The following is a 20,027-nucleotide window of genomic DNA, read 5'->3' as shown; positions in this document are numbered from 1 at the left end:
CAAACAGGTGCCATTGTTTGGATAAACAGATTATCCCACCCCAAATGTGCACCATTGATTGAGTCAGTGTTATGTCGGGATGCTGAAATAAACAGAGCAATGTTTTGATAGTTTTGATGTTTGAATCCATCTACAAATGTCTTATAGTTGACTAATTTAAACAGATGAAACTCTTTACATATGCAAATCTATGCTGTAAAATTTAAATTGTACACACAGATAGAAGTTGAAATGCCACTGAACTGATTATTTTTTCATTTTCTTTCATTGTCACATATGCATCATATTTGACAAGACAGTAAGACATGTTCTCAAGATGTTCATCCCATCTTGCTCTCTGCTTTTCCCTCTCGCCAGTTTTTTCCAATCTGTCCCTTCTCTCAGTTCCTCACTAACATCTTTTCCTGCAGTTTCCTCTGCCACCACATGATGTCAGACATATTTCAATCACAACCCGTTTAAAAAATGTCTGTATCCTGGGTAGTTTCTCACATTTGTAGCAATGACACTATCTAAATCCAACAAGGCGCTATACAGGAAATCAAAGCTTAAATTAGTGCCTTCATATCCTCAGATAGGGCTTTCATGACTGGAAATAGAAGAGCCATCAGTGTCTTGCAGTTGTCCCCTGCCACTTCAGCACTAAAAGCAAGAAAAATCCTTCCAAGTATGTGGGCTTTGGCCAAACACTATCCAGTTAAATGGTGGAGTGGGAGATTTGGTGAGGAAAAGCTGAAAAGAGGTTCAGACAAAGGTGTCCACAACTGCAAACCTAAAGCCATTTAACTCCTGAAAAGCTTTATCAGGCCTTTTTCTCAGGGGAAGTTTTAAACCCTCAGTCTAAAACACCTGCTCTATCATGTGTTATAACATATAAAATCATTTTCCTCAAATGTATCAGAAGGATCAGGCCAAAGAAAATGTAATGTATTCCTGTGATGGTGAAGCTGAATTTTACATAAATTAAAGAAAAATATTTGTTTGATAATTTGTCTTATAATATCTCGGGTAACAGGGTGGAATGAAAGACAAGCTAAAATAACCATTTTAAAAGGGGGAAACAGACATCTGTTGTGTTTAAAACTGCTACCTTTAATGCTAGGTTAATTTTATGTTAGATAAACATTTATCAGACATATAATAGCTATATAATAGCCTCTAAGGGCCCCGATATACTTACAGTGAAGTTCTTTAGGGGTTCTTAGGAGTAAAACGAAGTTCGAAATACGTGACCAGCGATATACTATTAGCGAACATCCTGATGCCGCACACACTGCTGAAAGCGACGTTTAGATACATATGTAAATATGTGCTGCGTGCTTTCCTCTTAAAGGTGCCATAGAACGTCTTTTTAAGAGATGTAATATAAGTCTAAGGTGTCCCCTGAATGTGTCTGTGAAGTTTCAGCTCAAAATACCCCATAGATTTTGTTTAATTCATTTTTTTAACTGCCTATTTTGGGGCATCATTAAATATGCGCCGATTTAGGCTGCGGCCCCTTTAAATTCTCATGCTCTCCGCCCCCAGAGCTTGCGACTGCCTTAAACAGTGCATAAACAAAGTTCACACAGCTAATATAACCCTCAATATGGATCTTTACAAAGTGTTCGTCATGCAGCATGTCTAATCGCGTAAGTATGGTATTTATTTGGATGTTTACATTTGATTCTGAATGAGTTTGATAGTGCTCCGTGGCTAAAGCTAACATTACACACTGTTGGAGAGATTTATAAAGAATGAAGTTGTGTTTATGAATTATACAGACTGCAAGTGTTTAAAAAATGAAAATAACGACAGTCTTGTCTCCGTGAATACAGTAAGAAACAATGGTAACTTTAACCACATTTAACAGTACATTAGCAACATGCTAACGAAACATTTAGAAAGACAATTTACAAATATCACTAAAAATATCATGTAATCATGGATCATGTCAGTTATTATTGCTCCATCTGCCATTTTTCACTATAGTCCTTGCTTGCTTACCTAGTCTGATGATTCAGCTGTGCACAGATCCAGACGTTAATACTGGCTGCCCTTGTGTAATGCCTTGAACATGGGCTGGCATATGCAAATATTGGGGTCATACATATTAATGATCCCAACTGTTACGTAACGTCGGTGTTATGTTGAGATTCGCCTTTTCTTCTGAGGTCTTTTAAACAAATGAGATTTATATAAGAAGGAGGAAACCAATGGAGTTTGAAACTCAATGTATGTCTTTTCCATGTATTGAACTCTTGTTATTTAACTATGCCAAGGTAAATTAAATTTTTAATTCTAGGGCACCTTTAAAGGAATAGTTCACCCAAAAATGAAAATATGATGTTTATCTGCTTACCCCAAGGGCATCCAAGATGAAGGTGACTTTGTTTCTTCAGTAGAACACAAATGATGATTTTTAACTCCAATCGTTGCCGTCTGTCAGTCTTATAATGTGTGTCAATGGTAACACAATTTATAAGAGTCAATAAACATGCATAGACAAATCCAAATGAAACCCTGCAGCTCGTGACGGCACATTGATGTCCTAAGACACAATCGATCGGTTTATGCGAGAAACCGAACAGTATTTATACCATTTTTTACCTCTAATACACCACTATGTCCAACTGCGTTCAGCACTCAGTTAGTGAGGTCTGATCGCGCTCTGACAACGGAAGTGATGTCTCGCACTTATACTTCAATGAGTGCTAGACATCACTGCTGTTGTCAGAGCGCGATCAGACCTCACTAACCGAGTGCTGAACGCAGTTGGACATAGTGGTGTTTTAGAGGTAAAAAACAATATAAATACTCTTCGGTTTCTCGCACAAACCGATCGTTTGGCAAGCTGTTCTGAACTCCCAAATCAAATTTTATTTTAGTCTGATATTATTCAAAATGATGTCACATCAGTTCGTTCTTCGATTGTGCTTGAAGTATATCATATATCTTAATGCTTTAATAAGGAATCTGGGCCACCAAAGTGCAGCTTAATCATGAAAGGTGTCATGAAATCAAGACAGATCTGACATTAGCAACTTAATTGACATTAGAACTGTTATAAAAAGAAAGAGGTTTGTTTAATGTGAATTTAAAGAATGCTGTGAACTGTCCACAAAAAGTGGACACCCATGACCAAAATTTATCATAACACCACTTGTTTTTGGATGCTAACTCAAAAAATAAACACTCATATTGTTGTGTGTATGTTTGTTTAGTTTCACGACACACGCAGACAAATTATGGAGAGCTCTTGACGGTAATGAAAACATACTTTCATAAGGTTGCCATTATACCTAATAATGGCCACATTAATGCTAATTATGCACCCACCAATTCTCTGAACCACTGCGATCAGACATTATAATGTGGGCTTCACACAGATGGAGACACACACACGTCACTGCCTTTGCAACTGCTAATTTTGTTGGTTTACAAACAGCTCATTTGACCATAGGTTTCCTACTAGACCAAATCAACACACACACACACAAGCTGCACGAACCCCTGCTTTCATGTCCTCACTCAGTGTAAGGCGTTCACTCATGATGCTTGAGAGGATTTGCGTGTGTTCTTTTGCATAATTCCATTTAAAGCTCATTTTCGCTGTGTATATCCTCTCTCCTCCTATTGTTGGGGACAATGGGTTACTGAGCGGCTCTCTTATGGGTGCACTCAATGAGCCTCATTTGAACAGGCTATTGATTGGCTTCTCAGAACTGGATTTGGAGTGACATGGGAGAGCTTGGACTGCTCAGAGGACTTCAGATGTATTGTGTTGGTAATAGGTTTTTATGTGGGTTTGATACAAATATTGATACTAGAGGTGATGTGTGTAATTCTTTGAAAGTTAAAAGTTACAGCTTAATATGTAAAGACAGGGATTCACTTTATTTATTTTTTGTCTGCCAAACCGCTTTGACCTACAATAGTGGTTGTCAGACTTTTTGACTCCCCAAGTTGTCCTGAATATGATTAAAAAGTTTTAATTTTTTTTTGTGTGTGATTTACTGGATAAGGATTTTTAACAATATTTTGTACTCAATTTTTATTTACATAAAATATATATCAGAGCTTGGCATAACTAGAAAAATGTGTATTCATTATAAAAATCCCTTTTCCACGTCTAGAAATCACACTTTTAAAATGAGACTTCCTCATACAGCATAGGTTTTTAAAACTGTTGTTGATGGGGTGAATTCAAATAAGAAATATCTTAATTGTTAGTTATTTTAATAATTGTTTTGTCTTATTTTAAGTCATCTTGAGGCCCCCTACCACTGACCTAAAATATTTACTTAAAATACCACCTGAGATTTAATATTAAAATTTCAATAATTTAACAACATTTGCATATGAATGGTTCCCTGATGTTGGTTAATGGTCACGAGATACAGATAAAATAGTTATTCTTTTTTTTTTTTTTGTGTTTTATTTTTTGTATTCTAAAATGATTAATTTTTAATATACTTTAAAAAAAAAAAATCACTTTTCATCAACTCACGACCTCCCTACAATTCCTTTGTAATCCCCTGTTTGGGAAACCCTGTGTAAAGACAGAGTTATAAGTCATAAGTCAAGTCATTTGTTGATTGATTTTCTCTAAAAACTGCATGTGAACATTGTTACTGTCCCTTTAAAAGGGTCAGTAGTGGTCGACCAGTAGTGGACAGGTAGCCAAAAGTCATTATTCGCATGGTGCCGCTAGTGGTTCTGAAATTGTACACCTCATATATAACATTTAATAGCAGATAATGTATATTCAAGAAGACGTCATGGGCTCATTGTGTAGTGACGTTGGAGAATCTGTTTCCAATGTAGCACTATTCAGAGAGAATAAAGGAGCATGACTTCCTGTGCTATGACACATCAAGGTGGTAGCAAAAAGTCGTTTTTTTTTTCTTCACACAGCGATCTTCATGTGTTAATAACTGTTTATCCTACCTGTGATTCAGCAGGCATCTTTTCGATAGCAAATTCTAGTTATATCTTGATCTTTCATGTATTTTTCTCTATACTTCTTGGGAAGTGGATGAGGTCTGTATTAGTAGTCATTATATTTAGCATTGCATTTCAAACCTACACCTGCAATGTACCATTATTAAGGATCATTTACAACAAGGACGATAACTACAGAATAATGATAGAGTTTTAATAATCATTTTAATATAAGTATCATTATATGTGACCCGTGCTGGCAAAATGAGTCAGAATGCGCACAGGCTAATTTTGAGCTACAGGCAAAACAAGTCAATTTTGGTCAAAATTGAGGTTTCCACAAAAATGAGTTAATTAAGCCCACGTCTAGCGATCCCAATGCTCCAAATAGCAAGTAAACATCTAAAATTATCTTTACTTTTAAGTTTTCTGAGAGGAGTACCTTTCCTTTGACCATGAAAAATGCTGTTTTTCTCTTGCTTCTGGGCAACTGGCTCTTCCCCTCAGCATAAGTTTGGTATCGTTTTAAAATGCTGCATTCCAACTTTGTGAATATTCATAGTGAATTCTCGATGGCATGAGTCTTGAACCAATGAAATGTGATTTTCAAACTGTAAACAATGTAAACAAAACAATCTTACTCGCGCTGACTGACAGATTCGAACCGTGCAATCCAGATACATACACATATACACAGAATTACAGTATTTCAAAAAGTCTTGGTGAGTATTCACGCAAACATTATCTGTTATGTCTTAAGTGAACGTTTGGTTAACTGTTGGGGAAAAACGTGATGTGTAACATTATATTAGAGACATGTGATACAGTAGATCTTAATATATAGGCCGTCTGTTTCAATAATGTTAATCAAACAATTGTGGAATCATGGGAACAAAGTTGAATACATATATTTTTCCTACAGATATGGGTTTTGACTTGATTTGTGCCCAATTTGGTGGTATTACCGGGGATTTTAAGGTTTGGTTGTTTGGTAATTTTGTTTTGGATTTTTCGATTTTTCTCAAACTTTGGACTTTGCTGACTCTGTTGACTTCAAACAGGTGCCAACAAATCATACGTCATTTTGAAGGGTTTTTAATAGAGAATGTGAAGATACATTTTTGAAAATTTGCTCATTGCTCATCCAGCTCTAAAAATAATGTTGAAAGTAGTTCAATCTATTATTTCTTCTATTTCTCTTACAGCTTCCATTGTGCTGCAGAAGTGGTGGTGCCAAATGCACCCATGTTTGGACGGCGAGGAGTGTAAAGTTCTTCCAGACCTGACTGGCTGGTCCTGCAGCACCGGAAACAAAGTCAAAACCACCAAGGTGAATGATCCAGAGTTGCATTTTGCTGATGTGGTTTACTGGGGCCTTGAGAAAATCAGTAACACATTGATTAAAGGGATAGTTCACACAAAAATAAAAATTCTGTCATCATTTACTCATTCCAACCACATAAGACTTTGCTTAATCTTTGAAACACAAAATTACGATGTGTGTAATAAAACCTGAGAGGTTTCGGTCTCTCCTTTGAAAGTCCAGGTAACCAAAACTTTGAAGATCCGAAAAAGTCATAAAGGCATTCTGTTGACATTCTGTTTACTATAAATAACGTTGCACCCACATGCCTAATAAGAGTGTTTGTAGAGTATTAGTAGACTGGTAGGGTTAGAATAAGTTGACATGTATTTGAAAAGTTTCTTATAGTCAACAGAATGTTCAAAAGGGACCATCAAAATAAAGTGTTTTATGACGCCTTTATGATGCCTATATGTAGGGTTGTGCGATATGGACAACAACAAAAAAAAAAAATACTATCACCATTTTTTTATCAATATTGCAAACTCTTTTCGTATGTTGTGCAGTTTGCAAATGCCTGTATTATTAATTTTTGTTCACCTGGTTCAGAATGTGCCATTGTTTTTCTATGTAAACATGCACTAGATGGACGTCTTTAATCATTGCGCTCGCGTCTTTTGCAGCATCTCTCGCATGACACGCCGTTCTACGTGGTGCTCAAGATAAAAGGTTAAACTTTTAAAAAACACGTCTCTAGACCTGTGTCTTGTGTTTTATCCGCAAAACCATGTTCTGTGTAAATGGCCCCTATTCTGTTTTGCCTCAGTGATAGTTTGACAGGTCTTGCAAATTACCTGGCTCTGTGATACATCATCTCTCTAGTATCCAAAATATTCCCAAACCACAAATGTTGTTTTTTTTTTTTGTCCTTATTCACAATTCCTGCACTGTAAAAAAAGAATTGTTGGTTTGTTAGAATACTTTTTGTGCACCAAAAAAACTAAATAACGACTTTATTCAACAATATCTAGTGATGGGCGATTTCAAAACACTGCTTCATGAAGCTTCAAAGCTTTACAAATCTTTTGTTTCGAATCAGTGGTTCGGAGCGTGTATCAAACAGTTATTAAACTGCCAAAGTCACGTGATTTCAGTAAACAAGGCTTTGTTATATCATAAGTGTTTGAAATTTCAATGGTTCACCACTGGAGGGCGTTAGATTGCACATGGCAGCAGTTTGCTTTCTGCGGTTTAGAAGTCATACATGCGCACATCATTATTTTATTACGATTCAGATTAACCCTTAAATGCATATGACTGTTTTGCCAATCATTCTTACATATTCGGGTCTTTATCGACCCGGATCTATATCTAACACGGAAGGATCTCTACCTGTCATGATAATATAAAACTCCTCTGATATTAGAATAACAATTACAGATGAATAAAATAAATCATATTTTGTTACCTTTTGGAGCTTGAAAGGGCTCCGTTTGAGCAGATGTTTTATGCCATCACCACTGTCCTCGTCAGAGCTCATTTCCCAGTAAATTCAGCAAATAATGGGCTAGTTTTATGTTTGAGATCATGAATATGAACCCATTTGCGATCTCAAACATATTCTCAGAACTATATCATTTTCAACATCTTCAAAATCAATATTTCGATCGCTAACAGCTTCACCAGATCCATCCAGTAACAGTTACAGTCATATTTGATTGCGTTCAGTACTTGCTCTGCAGTAAATCGCTGAGCCATTTCATGTTTCTCTTATTATTTTGTTTTCTGTCTAAATGAGTCGTCACTTCATCATTGTGTATCAGACATTGCCACCTTGTGGAATAAAGGTGAATTGCACTTATTCTGTCATCTAAGATTCAATTATTGTTGTGCAGAAAAAATGTATGTACACTCATACAGACCTCGGGTCGTTTGCGACCCTATACAATTTTTACAAAAAATGAATACAAAAATAGGCATTCTTTTATAATTTTATGATTTTTTTCTTGTTATATTCTTTATAATGAATTGATTGAGGAATACCAAGAAGGTTGATGTCTAACTTTAAAAAATGAACAAGGAGGAGGGTAGTGAATGACGTCCTGGGTCACTAAAGACCCGAGGTATGCATTTAAGGGTTAAACACACGGCTCTACTTCTAAGTTTTGGTTACCTGGACTTTCAATGGAGGGACATAAATCTCTCAGGTTTCATTAGAAATACCTGTTTTGAAGATTAAAGATAAGGTCTTATGGGTTTGGAATAACATGAGGGTGAGTAAATGATGACAGAATTGTAATTTTTGGGTGAAATATCCTTTTCAAGCCTGGTTACAGTCTGACACATGCAGACTCAGGTTGGCACAGAAAGTGTCTTTTTGCCCATGGTAAGAGGGCCATCTGAGAACCTTTTTGTTGCCATAAAAGTACCTTTTAAACAGACCTTTCTAAGAGCTACTATATATGCCATCAAAACACTCCCCGGGAGTATTCTCAGAATGCGTTTCTTTGAGGAACCATTCTCCCAAAGCCTTTTTCTCAGGCAAACCATTCTTCAAAGCAGCATTTTGTTGAGGCCTTACTTTTGTAAGAGGGTTCTTTGAAGCTCATGAGAGTACAAGAAGTGCTATGTTATGAGATAAGATTGTCATATTTAGAGATTTGTAAAACAATTAATCATACCTTTTCGAATGTTCACTTGTTTTGTGGGCACATTATTGCAGAGACAATATTGACTTCTCAAAAAGCACTTTTACAGCAAGTTATAGGCAGGCTTTCTAAAAGAGACTTATTAAAGAATAAGCAAAGCTTGAAGATAAATAAAATTTCAGAGTGACTCCACAGAGTTTGTGGCTCAGAGAATAAATCTCTGAAGACTTCAGTTGCACAGAGAAAACTTTCAAAGGATGAAGGAAAATTTCAAAAACCGAGCCTAGACAAACATGCAGAGACAGCATTGTTGGTCCATGCTAGCTTTGACTTGAAAAAGGCATGAAAACGAACCTTAAAATTGACTCATTTTGCGCACCAGGTCATCTTTATATCTGAACTCGTGGTTCAACGTCTCAAAATGTCTATAATCAAGCTAAAAATGTAAATGAATTTGAGATCGGTTTCCATACAGAAAGTCAGATTCATGATTGTGGGTTCTCATAGATCAAATCTGAGATTAGATAAGAGAAATTGAGATGTGCTTCTGTTTGTTCAGTGAACGTCGGGTGACTGCTGTTTCGTGCAGGTGTGACATACAGGTGAAGTATTAAAGAGATAACGTGTCTGAGAACACACAACTGCCATAAGAATAATTGTTCAGAGTTATAAAGTAACAGCAGAACATCTGTTGTGTTCATTAAAATGCATTATGGCAATGAGCTCCACCGAGGCTTACAAATTAAGAGTCCTAATTAAATTGGTAAGAGGGAGAGAGGAGAAATGAATGACGGCTCTGGGTCTTTCATTCAGGATTAATGACTTTGTTGAGTCCATTATTGGCTGAGCTGGCTGTCAGTGGGCTAAGCCCCACCTTCTGCCACTTCAGGAGCCAATGGGCAGTGGTGAGGCACAGATGGGAGGCGGGAGGGAGTGTCTTACTCTAGTAAGCATTAATTCTGTATTTAATAGAGGTGGAAATGGAACAGTAACCAGCAGGCTTCAGTGCACATGTCACAGGAGATTGTGCCGATGCGCCAGGATACATATTACATTCCCTATTTGTCTCTTTCTATCTGCCTTCTTATATCTTTACGTTCTCCTCCTGTACCCTCCGTTTAATATCTCTCCTTTTTGTTTTTATTATCCTTCTCCACTGTCTACCTTTCCGCGGTTCATCTTCCATACAGCCTAATTTTTGCTTTCCAACACTAAAGCAACTAAGTGTGCATGCTTCAAATATGTCGAATTTATGGTAACCCTTTAAAAATAAGGTTTCATTTGTTAACATTAGTTAAAGGGTTAGTTCACCCAAAAATGAAAACTCTATCATTTATTACTTACATTTCATGTCGTTCCACACCTGTAAGACCTTTGTTAAACTTCAGAACACAAATTAAGATATTTTTGTTGAAATCCGATGGCTCAGTGAGGCCTGCATAGGGAGCAATGACATTTCCTCTCTCAAGATCCATAAAGGTACTAAAAACATATTTAAATCAGTTCATGTGAGTACAGTGGTTCAATATTAATATTATAAAGCGACGAGAATATTTTTGGTGTGCCAAAAAACAACAAAATAGCGATTTATATAGTGATGGCCGATTTCAAAACACTGCTTCAGGAAGCATCGGAGCGTAATGAATCAGCGTATCAAATCAGCTGTTCGGAGCGCCAAAGTCACGTGATTTCAGCAGTTTGGCTGTTTGACACGATCCGAATCATGATTCGATACGCTGATTCATAACACTCCGAAGCTTCCTGAAGCAGTGTTTTGAAATCGGCCATCACTAAATAAGTCGTTATTTTGTTTTTTTGGCGCACGAAAAATATTCTTGTCGCTTTATAATATTAATATTGAACCACTGTACTCACATGAACTTATTTAGATGTGGTTTTAGTACCTCTATGGATCTTGAGAGAGGAAATGTCATTGCTCCCTATGCAGGCCTCACTGAGCCATCGGATTTCAACTAAAATATCTTAATTTGTGTTCTGAAGATTAATGAAGGTCTTATGGGTGTGGAACGGCTTGAGGGTGAGTAATAAATGAACTAATCCTTTAACTACATTAGTTAACTACAAGAACATAATAAACTACTTCTAGAGCATTAGTTAATGTTGATCTCAACATTTACTAATATATTATTAAGATCAAAAGTTGCATTCAAGGTACATTCTCTAAAAACAAGTGATCTGTTTTGTTAAACTCTCTTGTTTCTGGAGTGTTTAGATATATTTAAAAAGACAAAAATATTGATTAAGAAAATTATTTTTGTTGCGTTGAATAAGCCTCTCAAACATCTCAAAGCAAAGTTGTGCCATTCTAGTGATTGTGCCTTAAATCTACCTCTCTTTTTATTCATAGGTCACGCGATAGCAAGAACATGGCTGCCTTACCAAGTGGCGAAAACTCCTCACCAACCCCTAATGGAAAACGAGACCCTTTTGTTTAAGACACTGACATTACGGAGGATTCTGTACAAGCAAAAGATGGATAAACATATTGTAGACTCTAGATGGCCGCCTTGTTTTGACAGAAGATATAAGGATGGACAAGGATCTCTATATAAATCTGAGGTTCGACTGAAGATGCTGGACACACAGGTGCTCATGTGAGAGACTGAATCCATCAGCTGAAAGTGAATTTCTGGATTTCCATCGGCTCTCTTGTGTGTATGTGTGTGCATGTATGAGAGAGATTATAGTACATGACACTTGAAGGACAAACTGTGGACAGTTCAGACCAGGCTGGGAGCTTGTGTGTCTGTGAGTAAGTGTGTGTTAGTCAGGTTGATGATGATGAGACAGTAGTTTAACACTGTTTATCCGCTTTGCAGCACACAGCAAACTTTATATTCATGAGTAGGGAGGGGATTGCTTTGAATGTGTGATTCACAAGTTATTGTCAATTTGCTCCTTTGGTTATTACCCTGAAAATGTTTCCTTTAAGTCATTTTGCACTTCTGATTAGGGTTGCTGAATAAGATCATAACAACAAATTAAAAATTCATGGGCGATTTTCTTTTTTTTTTTTCTTTTTTTTTTTTTTGCACTAGATAAGATTATATGGAGTCATTTTCCATTTTCTAGTCTTTTACTGTTGGTGTAAGATGGAATTCAAGAGAGAAGCATTTATAAAGCTTCCTTCCACAAATGCAAAGTAGAAATGCAAGTGATGTAGTCATCAGTAAAACAATGGTAAACTACAGTAAAAATACAGCTCTTCCTTGCTGTAAATTGTTACGTAATGTGAGCTTTACAGATGCAATTCCCTTCAAAATACTTTTAAAACTGACAGCTGGCTAAAAACATCTATGTTACTGTGTAAAAAGATCTACAAACCACTTAAAAGTGCACTAAGTTTTTTATACTAGATTTAACATCTAAGTAATTTAATAAAACTGACAAATATGTTTAAAATGAAAACTTAAAGGGTTAGTTCAACCAAAAATGAGAATTCTGTCATTAATTACTCACCCTCATGTTGTTCCAAACCCGTAAGACCTTCATTCATCTTCAGAACACAAATGAAGCAATTTAACCACCACTTTCAAGGTCCAGAAAGGTACTAAAGACATCAATAAAACAGCTGACATGACTGCAATGGTTCAACCTTCATTTTATGAAGTGACAAGAGTACTTTTTGTGCTCAAAAACAAAACAAAATAACAACTTTATTCAACAATATCTTCTCTTTTATGTCATTCTCCTACGCTGTTTACGTTCAGCGCTTCCAGGTTCTACGTCAGAACGCCGACTCGTTATTGGCCGACTCCTGCGTCAGCGTCACATGAACAACGTCAGACAATACCGAGTCAGCGTTCTGACTTAGAATCTGGAAGCGCTGAACGTAAACAGCGTATTGTTGAATAAAGTTATTTTTGTTCTGTTTTTGCCCACAAAAATTATAATCGTCGCTTCATAACATTAAGGTTGAACCACTATAGTCACGTGGACTATTTTAACGATGTCTTTAGTACCTTTCTGGACCTTGAAAATGGTGGTTAAATTGCTGTCTATGGAGGAGTCAGACATCTTAGTTTGTGTTCCGAAGATGAATGAAGGTCTTATGGATGTGGAACGACATGAGGGTGAGTAATTAATGACAGAATTTTCATTTTTGAAGATCATGTTGAACTCACATGACTTGTTGAATACAACTCATTAGGTGTGTTCAACTTGAAGCGGCACTGCTCAGACTAATTGGTGTATGACATCAAAGTACCTCGAGAGCGATTAGACAGCAGACGGCTCTGTATGCTTTCGATATCATATACTGATTTGTCTGCGCAGCGCCGCTTCAAATCAAACACACCTATTGGCACCTATTTCCAGACACTGCTAGTTTCAATATAAACTAAAAACAGGGCGCTAAATACATCTGCATAAAAAACAAAACAAAAACAAAACATTTTGCATAACGCTACAGTACATCCATGCCACTAGGTGTCAATATAAAGTTCAAGGCCGTTGTTGTATCTGCCAGTGAAAAATAACCAGAAGGTTACTTAGTGCACTTTTAAACAAGGAACTATCTTATTTTCAACTTTCTGTTTTCTTTTGGGTTTAACTGTGAAGCTCTCAAAGATACTCTGTGAAGTTCTGAAAACAGGCTAGCAATGTGCTGACTGAAACTATGAACATGTTTAAAGATAAGCTCCAATGTGAAGAGGCATAACTTATGCCCAATACTGCAATGTAATAAAGTTTGAAATAGAATCAGCTCCACTATTCATCATTGGTTTTCTAATCTCAATGAGTTCCTCCACATACTCCGCAACTTAACCTAAACTTGAATTCTGAACTCTAATCAGCTCTTTTATTCGCTCTTGCTGAGCTCTACCTTTTCCAGGGTTGGATTGAACTTGCAGAAAAGACGCTGCCCATTGTGTCTTTATCTCTGTATGTCTTTCTTAGGGCTCTGGTGGCTTGTGAAGTGTTGAATGAGGTTTTCTCTCTTCAAGACAGCCCTGTACGCTAGGCTCGCCCTGGGCCTGCCCAGACGTCTTCCAGGCTTCAAAGCCCCTTCAGACTCCAGCCGTCTGCTTTGTGAGCTGTGATGAATGTATCAGAACCACTGTGATTCCAGTGTTGAGCCTTGGGAGATGGGGTTGAGTGCCATCTCAAATTCTCATTACTGAAGCCCAGGATACCGTCAGCCCTCTCCTGGGATGGGCTGGGTGTATTTTAGGTCTGTTACTATTGGGAAAAGCTCATCCTGTTTTCATTTCAAGTGGTCAACTGGAAGTGCACATATGATGACTGTGAACATTTTGTCATCTTTTCCTGTGATGGTGTGTATGTTTGTGTCTGTCTGCATATGTTTATCTAAAGATCCATCTAAAAAGGCTTTGTTGTATCGCAACCTACTCCTGGGAAGCAGAAAGACGCTAAATCTTGATGCAGACATTGAATGAAGACTCTTCGCTTGTCAGCCCTTGAGGCTGACATGATCTGAGGATCCTCATCCAACATCATCTTTGGTTCAAGAATCAATATTTGAAGATTTTTTTTCACCACTCCCTAGTAGGGGTCGCATCTACTAATCGACTTTTAATGCTCTGTCATGACGCTTTAAGCATGACGTCGACTAGTCGCTGGTCATGGCCTATAGAGGGCGCAACAGGATAAGAAATCTTTGAAATCCACCTTTACGCTCCGTATCCTACAGTTCATGACAAATAAATGCATACTCCGAGAGCGCTCCAAAAGATATGTATGATTATACCATTTGAATGCTCAATATTCATCGGGTGAATGCATGTTTTAAACAGCTTATTGTAGATGTAAGTTAGTCGCCGTTCTAAACTGCGCTGCTACATAAACGCACACACAGACAGTAGCGTGCAGATCACGTGAAGATAGATTGCACACATTCAGAATCATTATTGTCAACACTGTTCTGTGATTTATCAATAAAATTAGAAACCGAAAAGTTGCCAGGTAGAATTAATTCTCACGCAGTCGTCTCTCACTAATGCATTCATATAAATGTAATCTTTACTGTGCTACTTTATCTGTATATCTGTATTTATCTGTATAACTGTCATATGCCATAGCTGTGCACAAGGCATTCCAGTCTCAGCTCAAGGTCGTTCACACAGAATGCATTTTTGTTTTCAGTAACACAAAATGCATTAGGGAAAAACTGCAAGGTCTCGAGATGCGTTTTTAAAAAGTTTTTGCGTTTTCAGAATGCCTTGTCGTGCACGAGACGCGAGTGCAACGGTCATATACACTATATTGCCAAAAGTATTGGGACACCCCTCCAAATCATTGAATTCAGGTGTTCCAATCACTTCCATGGCCACAGGTGTATAAAATCAAGCACCTAGGCAGGCAGACTGCTTCTACAAACATAATGTGAAAGAATGGGTCGCTCTCAGGAGCTCAGTGAATTCAAGCATGGTACCTGATAGGTTGCCACCTGTGCAATAAGTCCATTCGTGAAATTCCCTCACTACTAAATATTCCATGGTCAATCAGTGGTATCATAGCAAAGTGGAAGCAATTGGGAACAACATCAACTCAGCCACGAAGTGGTAGGCCACGTAAAATCACAGAGCTGGGTCAGCGCATGCTGAGGCGCACAGTGCTCAGAAGTCGCCAACTTTCTGCAGAGTCAATAGCTACAGACCTCCAAGCTTCGTGTGGCCTTCAGATAGCTCAAGAACAGTGCGTAGAGAGCTTCATGGAATGAGTTTCCATGGCCGAGGAGCTGCATCCAAGCCTTACATCACCAAGTGCAATGCAAAGCGTCGGATGCAGTGGTGTAAAGCACGCCACCACTGGACTCTAGAGCAGTGGAGACGTGTTTTGGAGTGACGATTCACACTTCTCTGTCTGGCAATCCGATGGACGAGTCTGGGTTTGGCGGTTGCCAGGAGAACGGTACTTGCCTGACTGCATTGTGCCAAGTGTAAAGTTTGGAGGAGGGGGGATTGTGGTGTGGGGTTGTTTTTCAGGGGTTGAGCTTGGCCCCTTAGTTCCAGTGAAAGGAACTCTTAATGCTTCAGCATACCAAGACATTTTGGACAATTTAATGCTCCCAACTTTGTGGGAACAGTTTGGGGATGGCCCCAGTGCTCAAAGCAAGGTCCATAAAGACATGTATGAGCGAGTTTGGTATGGAGAACTCGACTGACCTACACAGAGTCCTGACCTCAACCCGATAGAACACCTTTGGGATGAATTAGAGCGGAGACTGCGAGCCAGGCCTTCTCGTCCAACATCACTGCCTGACCTCACAAATGCGCTTCTAGAAGAATGGTAAAAAATTCCCATAAACACACTCCTAAACCTTGTGGAAAGCCTTCCCAGAAGAGTTGAGGCTGTTATAGCTGCAAAGGGTGGGCCAACTCCATATTAAACCCTACGGATTAAGAATGGGATGTCATTAAAGTTCATGTGCACGTAAAGGCAGGCGTCCCAAAACTTTTGGCAATATAGTGTACATGTCCGTCTAGCTCGTATTTACATAGAAAAACAATGGAAAAGGAGCGCGTTGGAATGGAAAAATGAGTTCTGTGTGGACGCCCCATATTTGTTCATTAATGACATCATCACTGACTAGTTGACGCTGACTCGAATTTAATCACATAAATGTCGACTTTAAAAAATCTGAAGTCGTTGTCTGTCATTGCAGATCTGGCCTGTCGCTAAGAGAAGAAAAATTAGATGAGAATCACCAATGGATCAGTAATATTTCAAGGAACAGCAGCACTGCATTTGTTGATGGTATTGGCAGAATAAACGCACATTCAAGTTCATAACACTCAAATAATGTATATATATACCCACTGTTTTCTATACACAACCCTCCACTAAGTTCTTTAAACAGCCTGGGAGGAGACGTGCTGTGAATGACCCACATCTTCGATTGGCGAATCGACGTTCTGCTCTGCCAGGTGACCTCAGGATGAGCCTCTCATGAAAATAAAGCCAAATGAGTGTAAGATTGCAGGCAGATTTCATAAGAGAGTTTACTGTTTGTGCTCAAATCTCCTCAGCGTCCCAGGAGCCCACTTATACACTGGCTCGCTCCATGGGGTGGCACATACCCAGCATTCTCCTCTGCAATGAAAAGAAACAAAACCTAAAGCAAAGATAAACATAAGTAGTGCTATTTCTACTCGGCTGTCATCGGTTGTCGAGTTCAATTTATATTCGCTCAGAGTGAAAATTTCTTACGGCTGTGTTTGTGTAGAAAGTGAATTGAAACCTTGATATAAACAATTGATTATCATGTGCTGTGAGGGAACCGTTGTAAACACTGGGACTGGGGAATGTTTATTACAGAACACAGCAGACATGCTGAATCGTCCCCAAACCCAGAATGAATTTGAATGACATTCCTTTCAGATCCAGTTCTCAAGAATTCTCCATTGGCACCGCTGTCACAATACAATTTGTCAAAGTGCTACAAAGCATAAATAATCTATGATGTAAAATGCTTAGATTGAATAATTTATGGATACCAGCTATGAAATAATGAAAAGCAAGTATGAAAAGCAAATGACATCTTGGCTAGTCTTTGAATTAGAGTGATGTTCTGCTTGCTTTGACAGCTGAAATTAATTACTGGATATGACTACCAGCTACAATGCACTCAAAAAGTACCATTGCTGTTCCAGGCATTTGCAAGGAGACATAAAACTTGGATTTTGAGGACACATTAGAAGGGTTTTTCAAAAATAAATGACATTGCAGTTCTGTCTGAAAACATTGTTTTTTGACATCCTGCGCTGTATGTAATAAAGCTTGTGGTTTTAATTTTTAAAGATGTTCTAGATGAAAGTCATCCTGGGTTAAATAAGACTAATCATGACAGAAAAGTAAACAATTTCATTCTATTTCCAGCATAAGAAGGGGCTATTTACACAACACCGTTTTCACAGTTTTGGCCGTTCATTTACACAACAATGGCGTTCTTGGTGCCTGAAACCCAAGTGTTTGAAAACGGGTTTCAAATTGCAAGTTTTTGAAAACGGTCTCTGTGTAAACAACAAAAACGCAAATCTGTGGAAACGATGACGTCATACACACGTTTGCTACATGTTCAGTCTAGAGTCTTTCATTGCCATCTAATGGCCTGGCAGCAGAATACAGCATTTTTAGTCGCGTTTGGGGATCCGTGTGAATGTTGTCTTCTGTATGCAGAAAACTCAAAAGAAAAACTTCTCAGTTATAAGCATATGGTTGTCATGTAAATGTACCCTTAGTAAGAAAATAATCAAGTTGGGGTGATTATAAAGAACATGCTTTTGCATTTAAAAAAAAGGGGCAGTGGAATGACAAAACAAAACAAAAAATTATAGGCAGTTAAAAGTTTTTTTTTTTCTTTTTTTTTTAAGTTGAACGATGTGTTTTAAAGGATTAGTTCACTTTCAAATTAAAATTTCCTGATAATTTACTCACCCCCATGTCATCCAAGATGTTCATGTCTTTCTTTCTTTAGTTGAAAAGAAATTAAGTTTTGATGAAAACATTCCAGGATTTTTCTCCATATAGTGGACATCAACGGCCTCCAAATGGTTGAAAGTCAAAATTACAGTTTCAGTGTTCTACACGATCCCAGACGAGGAATAAGGGTCTTATCTAGAGAAACCATCACTCATTTTCTAAATAAAATAAAATAAAATAAAATTTTATACATTTTAACCATAAATGCTCATCTTGAACTAGCTCTCTTTTTCTTCTTCTCTACTAGAATTCCGGCAGTGTAGACGCTGCTAAGTGCATTACTGCCCTCCACAGGTCAAAGTTTGAGCTAATTGTTATATACTTGCACTAGCATATTGTATATGACAGTGTCTACACTGCTGGAATTCTAATAGAGAAGAAGAAGAAGAGAGCTAGTTCAAGATGAGCATTTATGGTTAAAATGTATAAAATTTTAATTTATTTTTTTTTTTTAGAAAATGAGTGGTTTCTCTAGATAAGACCCTTATTTCTCGTCTGGGATTGCATAGAACACTTTGAAGCTGCACTGAAACTGTAATTTTGACTTTCAACCGTTTGGAGGCCATTGAAGTCCACTATATGGAGAAAAATCCTGTAATGTTTTCATCAAAAACCTTCATTTCTTTTCGACTAAGAGAGAAGGACATGGACATCTTGGAAGACATGGGGGTGAGTAAATTATCAGGAAATTTTAATTTGAAAGTGAACTAATCCTTTAATTATGCAGCGTTGTGCAAGATGCTGCAAAAGATGTGGGCGCAACAGTAAAACACATTTATCTAGTCCATGATTATATAGAAAAACAATGGAAAAACAGCTCAGTAAAAAACAAAAATGAGTGTGGGGTGTTTTTGCGTTAAAAAATAGTGAGACAATGCTTATGCTTATGCGACAATGCTTCCTCCGCCATTGACGAGTTTTTCTGGCAATACATATTTTTATTGTTACAGTGTAGGGGGTGCTATTACGCAACTTTTGAAATAGTACAGAATCTACGGATCAAAAAAACAAGCAAAGAAGCAGCTGAAACAAGGGCTGCATCTGAAAATTTAGGCAACTGATTTATTGCCTCACTGCAGTATCAGGCATTGACTTTGTAGGCAGCGATTTCGTGCGCACGAAGGAACCTCATGAAATTGATTACGGACAGACTTCTGAGGCAGTATGTAATGGTTTAGTGATCTACAGCAAACTATAGAGTGAGCGTCCATGATAACTAAGCAAATATTTAATTAGGCCTACTAGAATAGTAATTTCTCACTAGAAAGGACATCAGAAATGGAAAATGTTGGTCAAAAACATATATTTAGACACAAACTGACCACAACTTTCAGATGCCATCTTTATATTTTAAGCTCAACTGTCACGTGATGGAAAGCACAGGATTGTGGGAAATCAAAGGCAGTGAAGGATACATCTGTGCTGCCTTCAAAAATCGATCAGTTAAAGGTATCTCAGGAGACCTCAGGAGTGAAGCTAACATTGGATTCAGACATGCATTGATGCCTTCCTACTTTAGAATGTATTTTTAAGTTTTCGGATGCAGCCAAGTCAAAGGAGATTGCTTACACATGTTTTTTCAAACATTAAACAGCATATAAATAAAAACTGCATAACGTTACCGAATGACATGCCTGTGCAAGCTTTGGGGGTGTTGATGGACTCCTTCTATGTTTTGATCATTCACT

At 37.7% G+C, this 20,027-nt stretch overlaps 1 protein-coding gene across 2 annotated transcripts in view; it reads left to right on the top strand.

Moving 5' to 3' along the window:
- Window positions 1-11,282, top strand: part of tafa4b (TAFA chemokine like family member 4b) — a 68,275-nt gene extending 56,993 nt beyond the window's left edge. For both annotated transcript variants that reach the window (XM_048173198.1, XM_048173199.1), the window contains exons 5-6: window positions 6,129-6,253; window positions 11,243-11,282. In XM_048173198.1, coding sequence (XP_048029155.1) covers window positions 6,129-6,253; window positions 11,243-11,254 — 137 coding nt within the window. In that variant the 3' untranslated portion in view covers window positions 11,255-11,282. The remainder of the gene's footprint in view (window positions 1-6,128; window positions 6,254-11,242) is intronic.
- Window positions 11,283-20,027: the final 8,745 nt, after the last annotated feature.

The sequence above is a fragment of the Megalobrama amblycephala genome, linkage group LG21 (genome assembly GCF_018812025.1).
Source record: "Megalobrama amblycephala isolate DHTTF-2021 linkage group LG21, ASM1881202v1, whole genome shotgun sequence".
Lineage (NCBI taxonomy): Eukaryota > Metazoa > Chordata > Actinopteri > Cypriniformes > Xenocyprididae > Megalobrama > Megalobrama amblycephala.
This window is presented reverse-complemented; position numbering and strand designations above follow the sequence as displayed.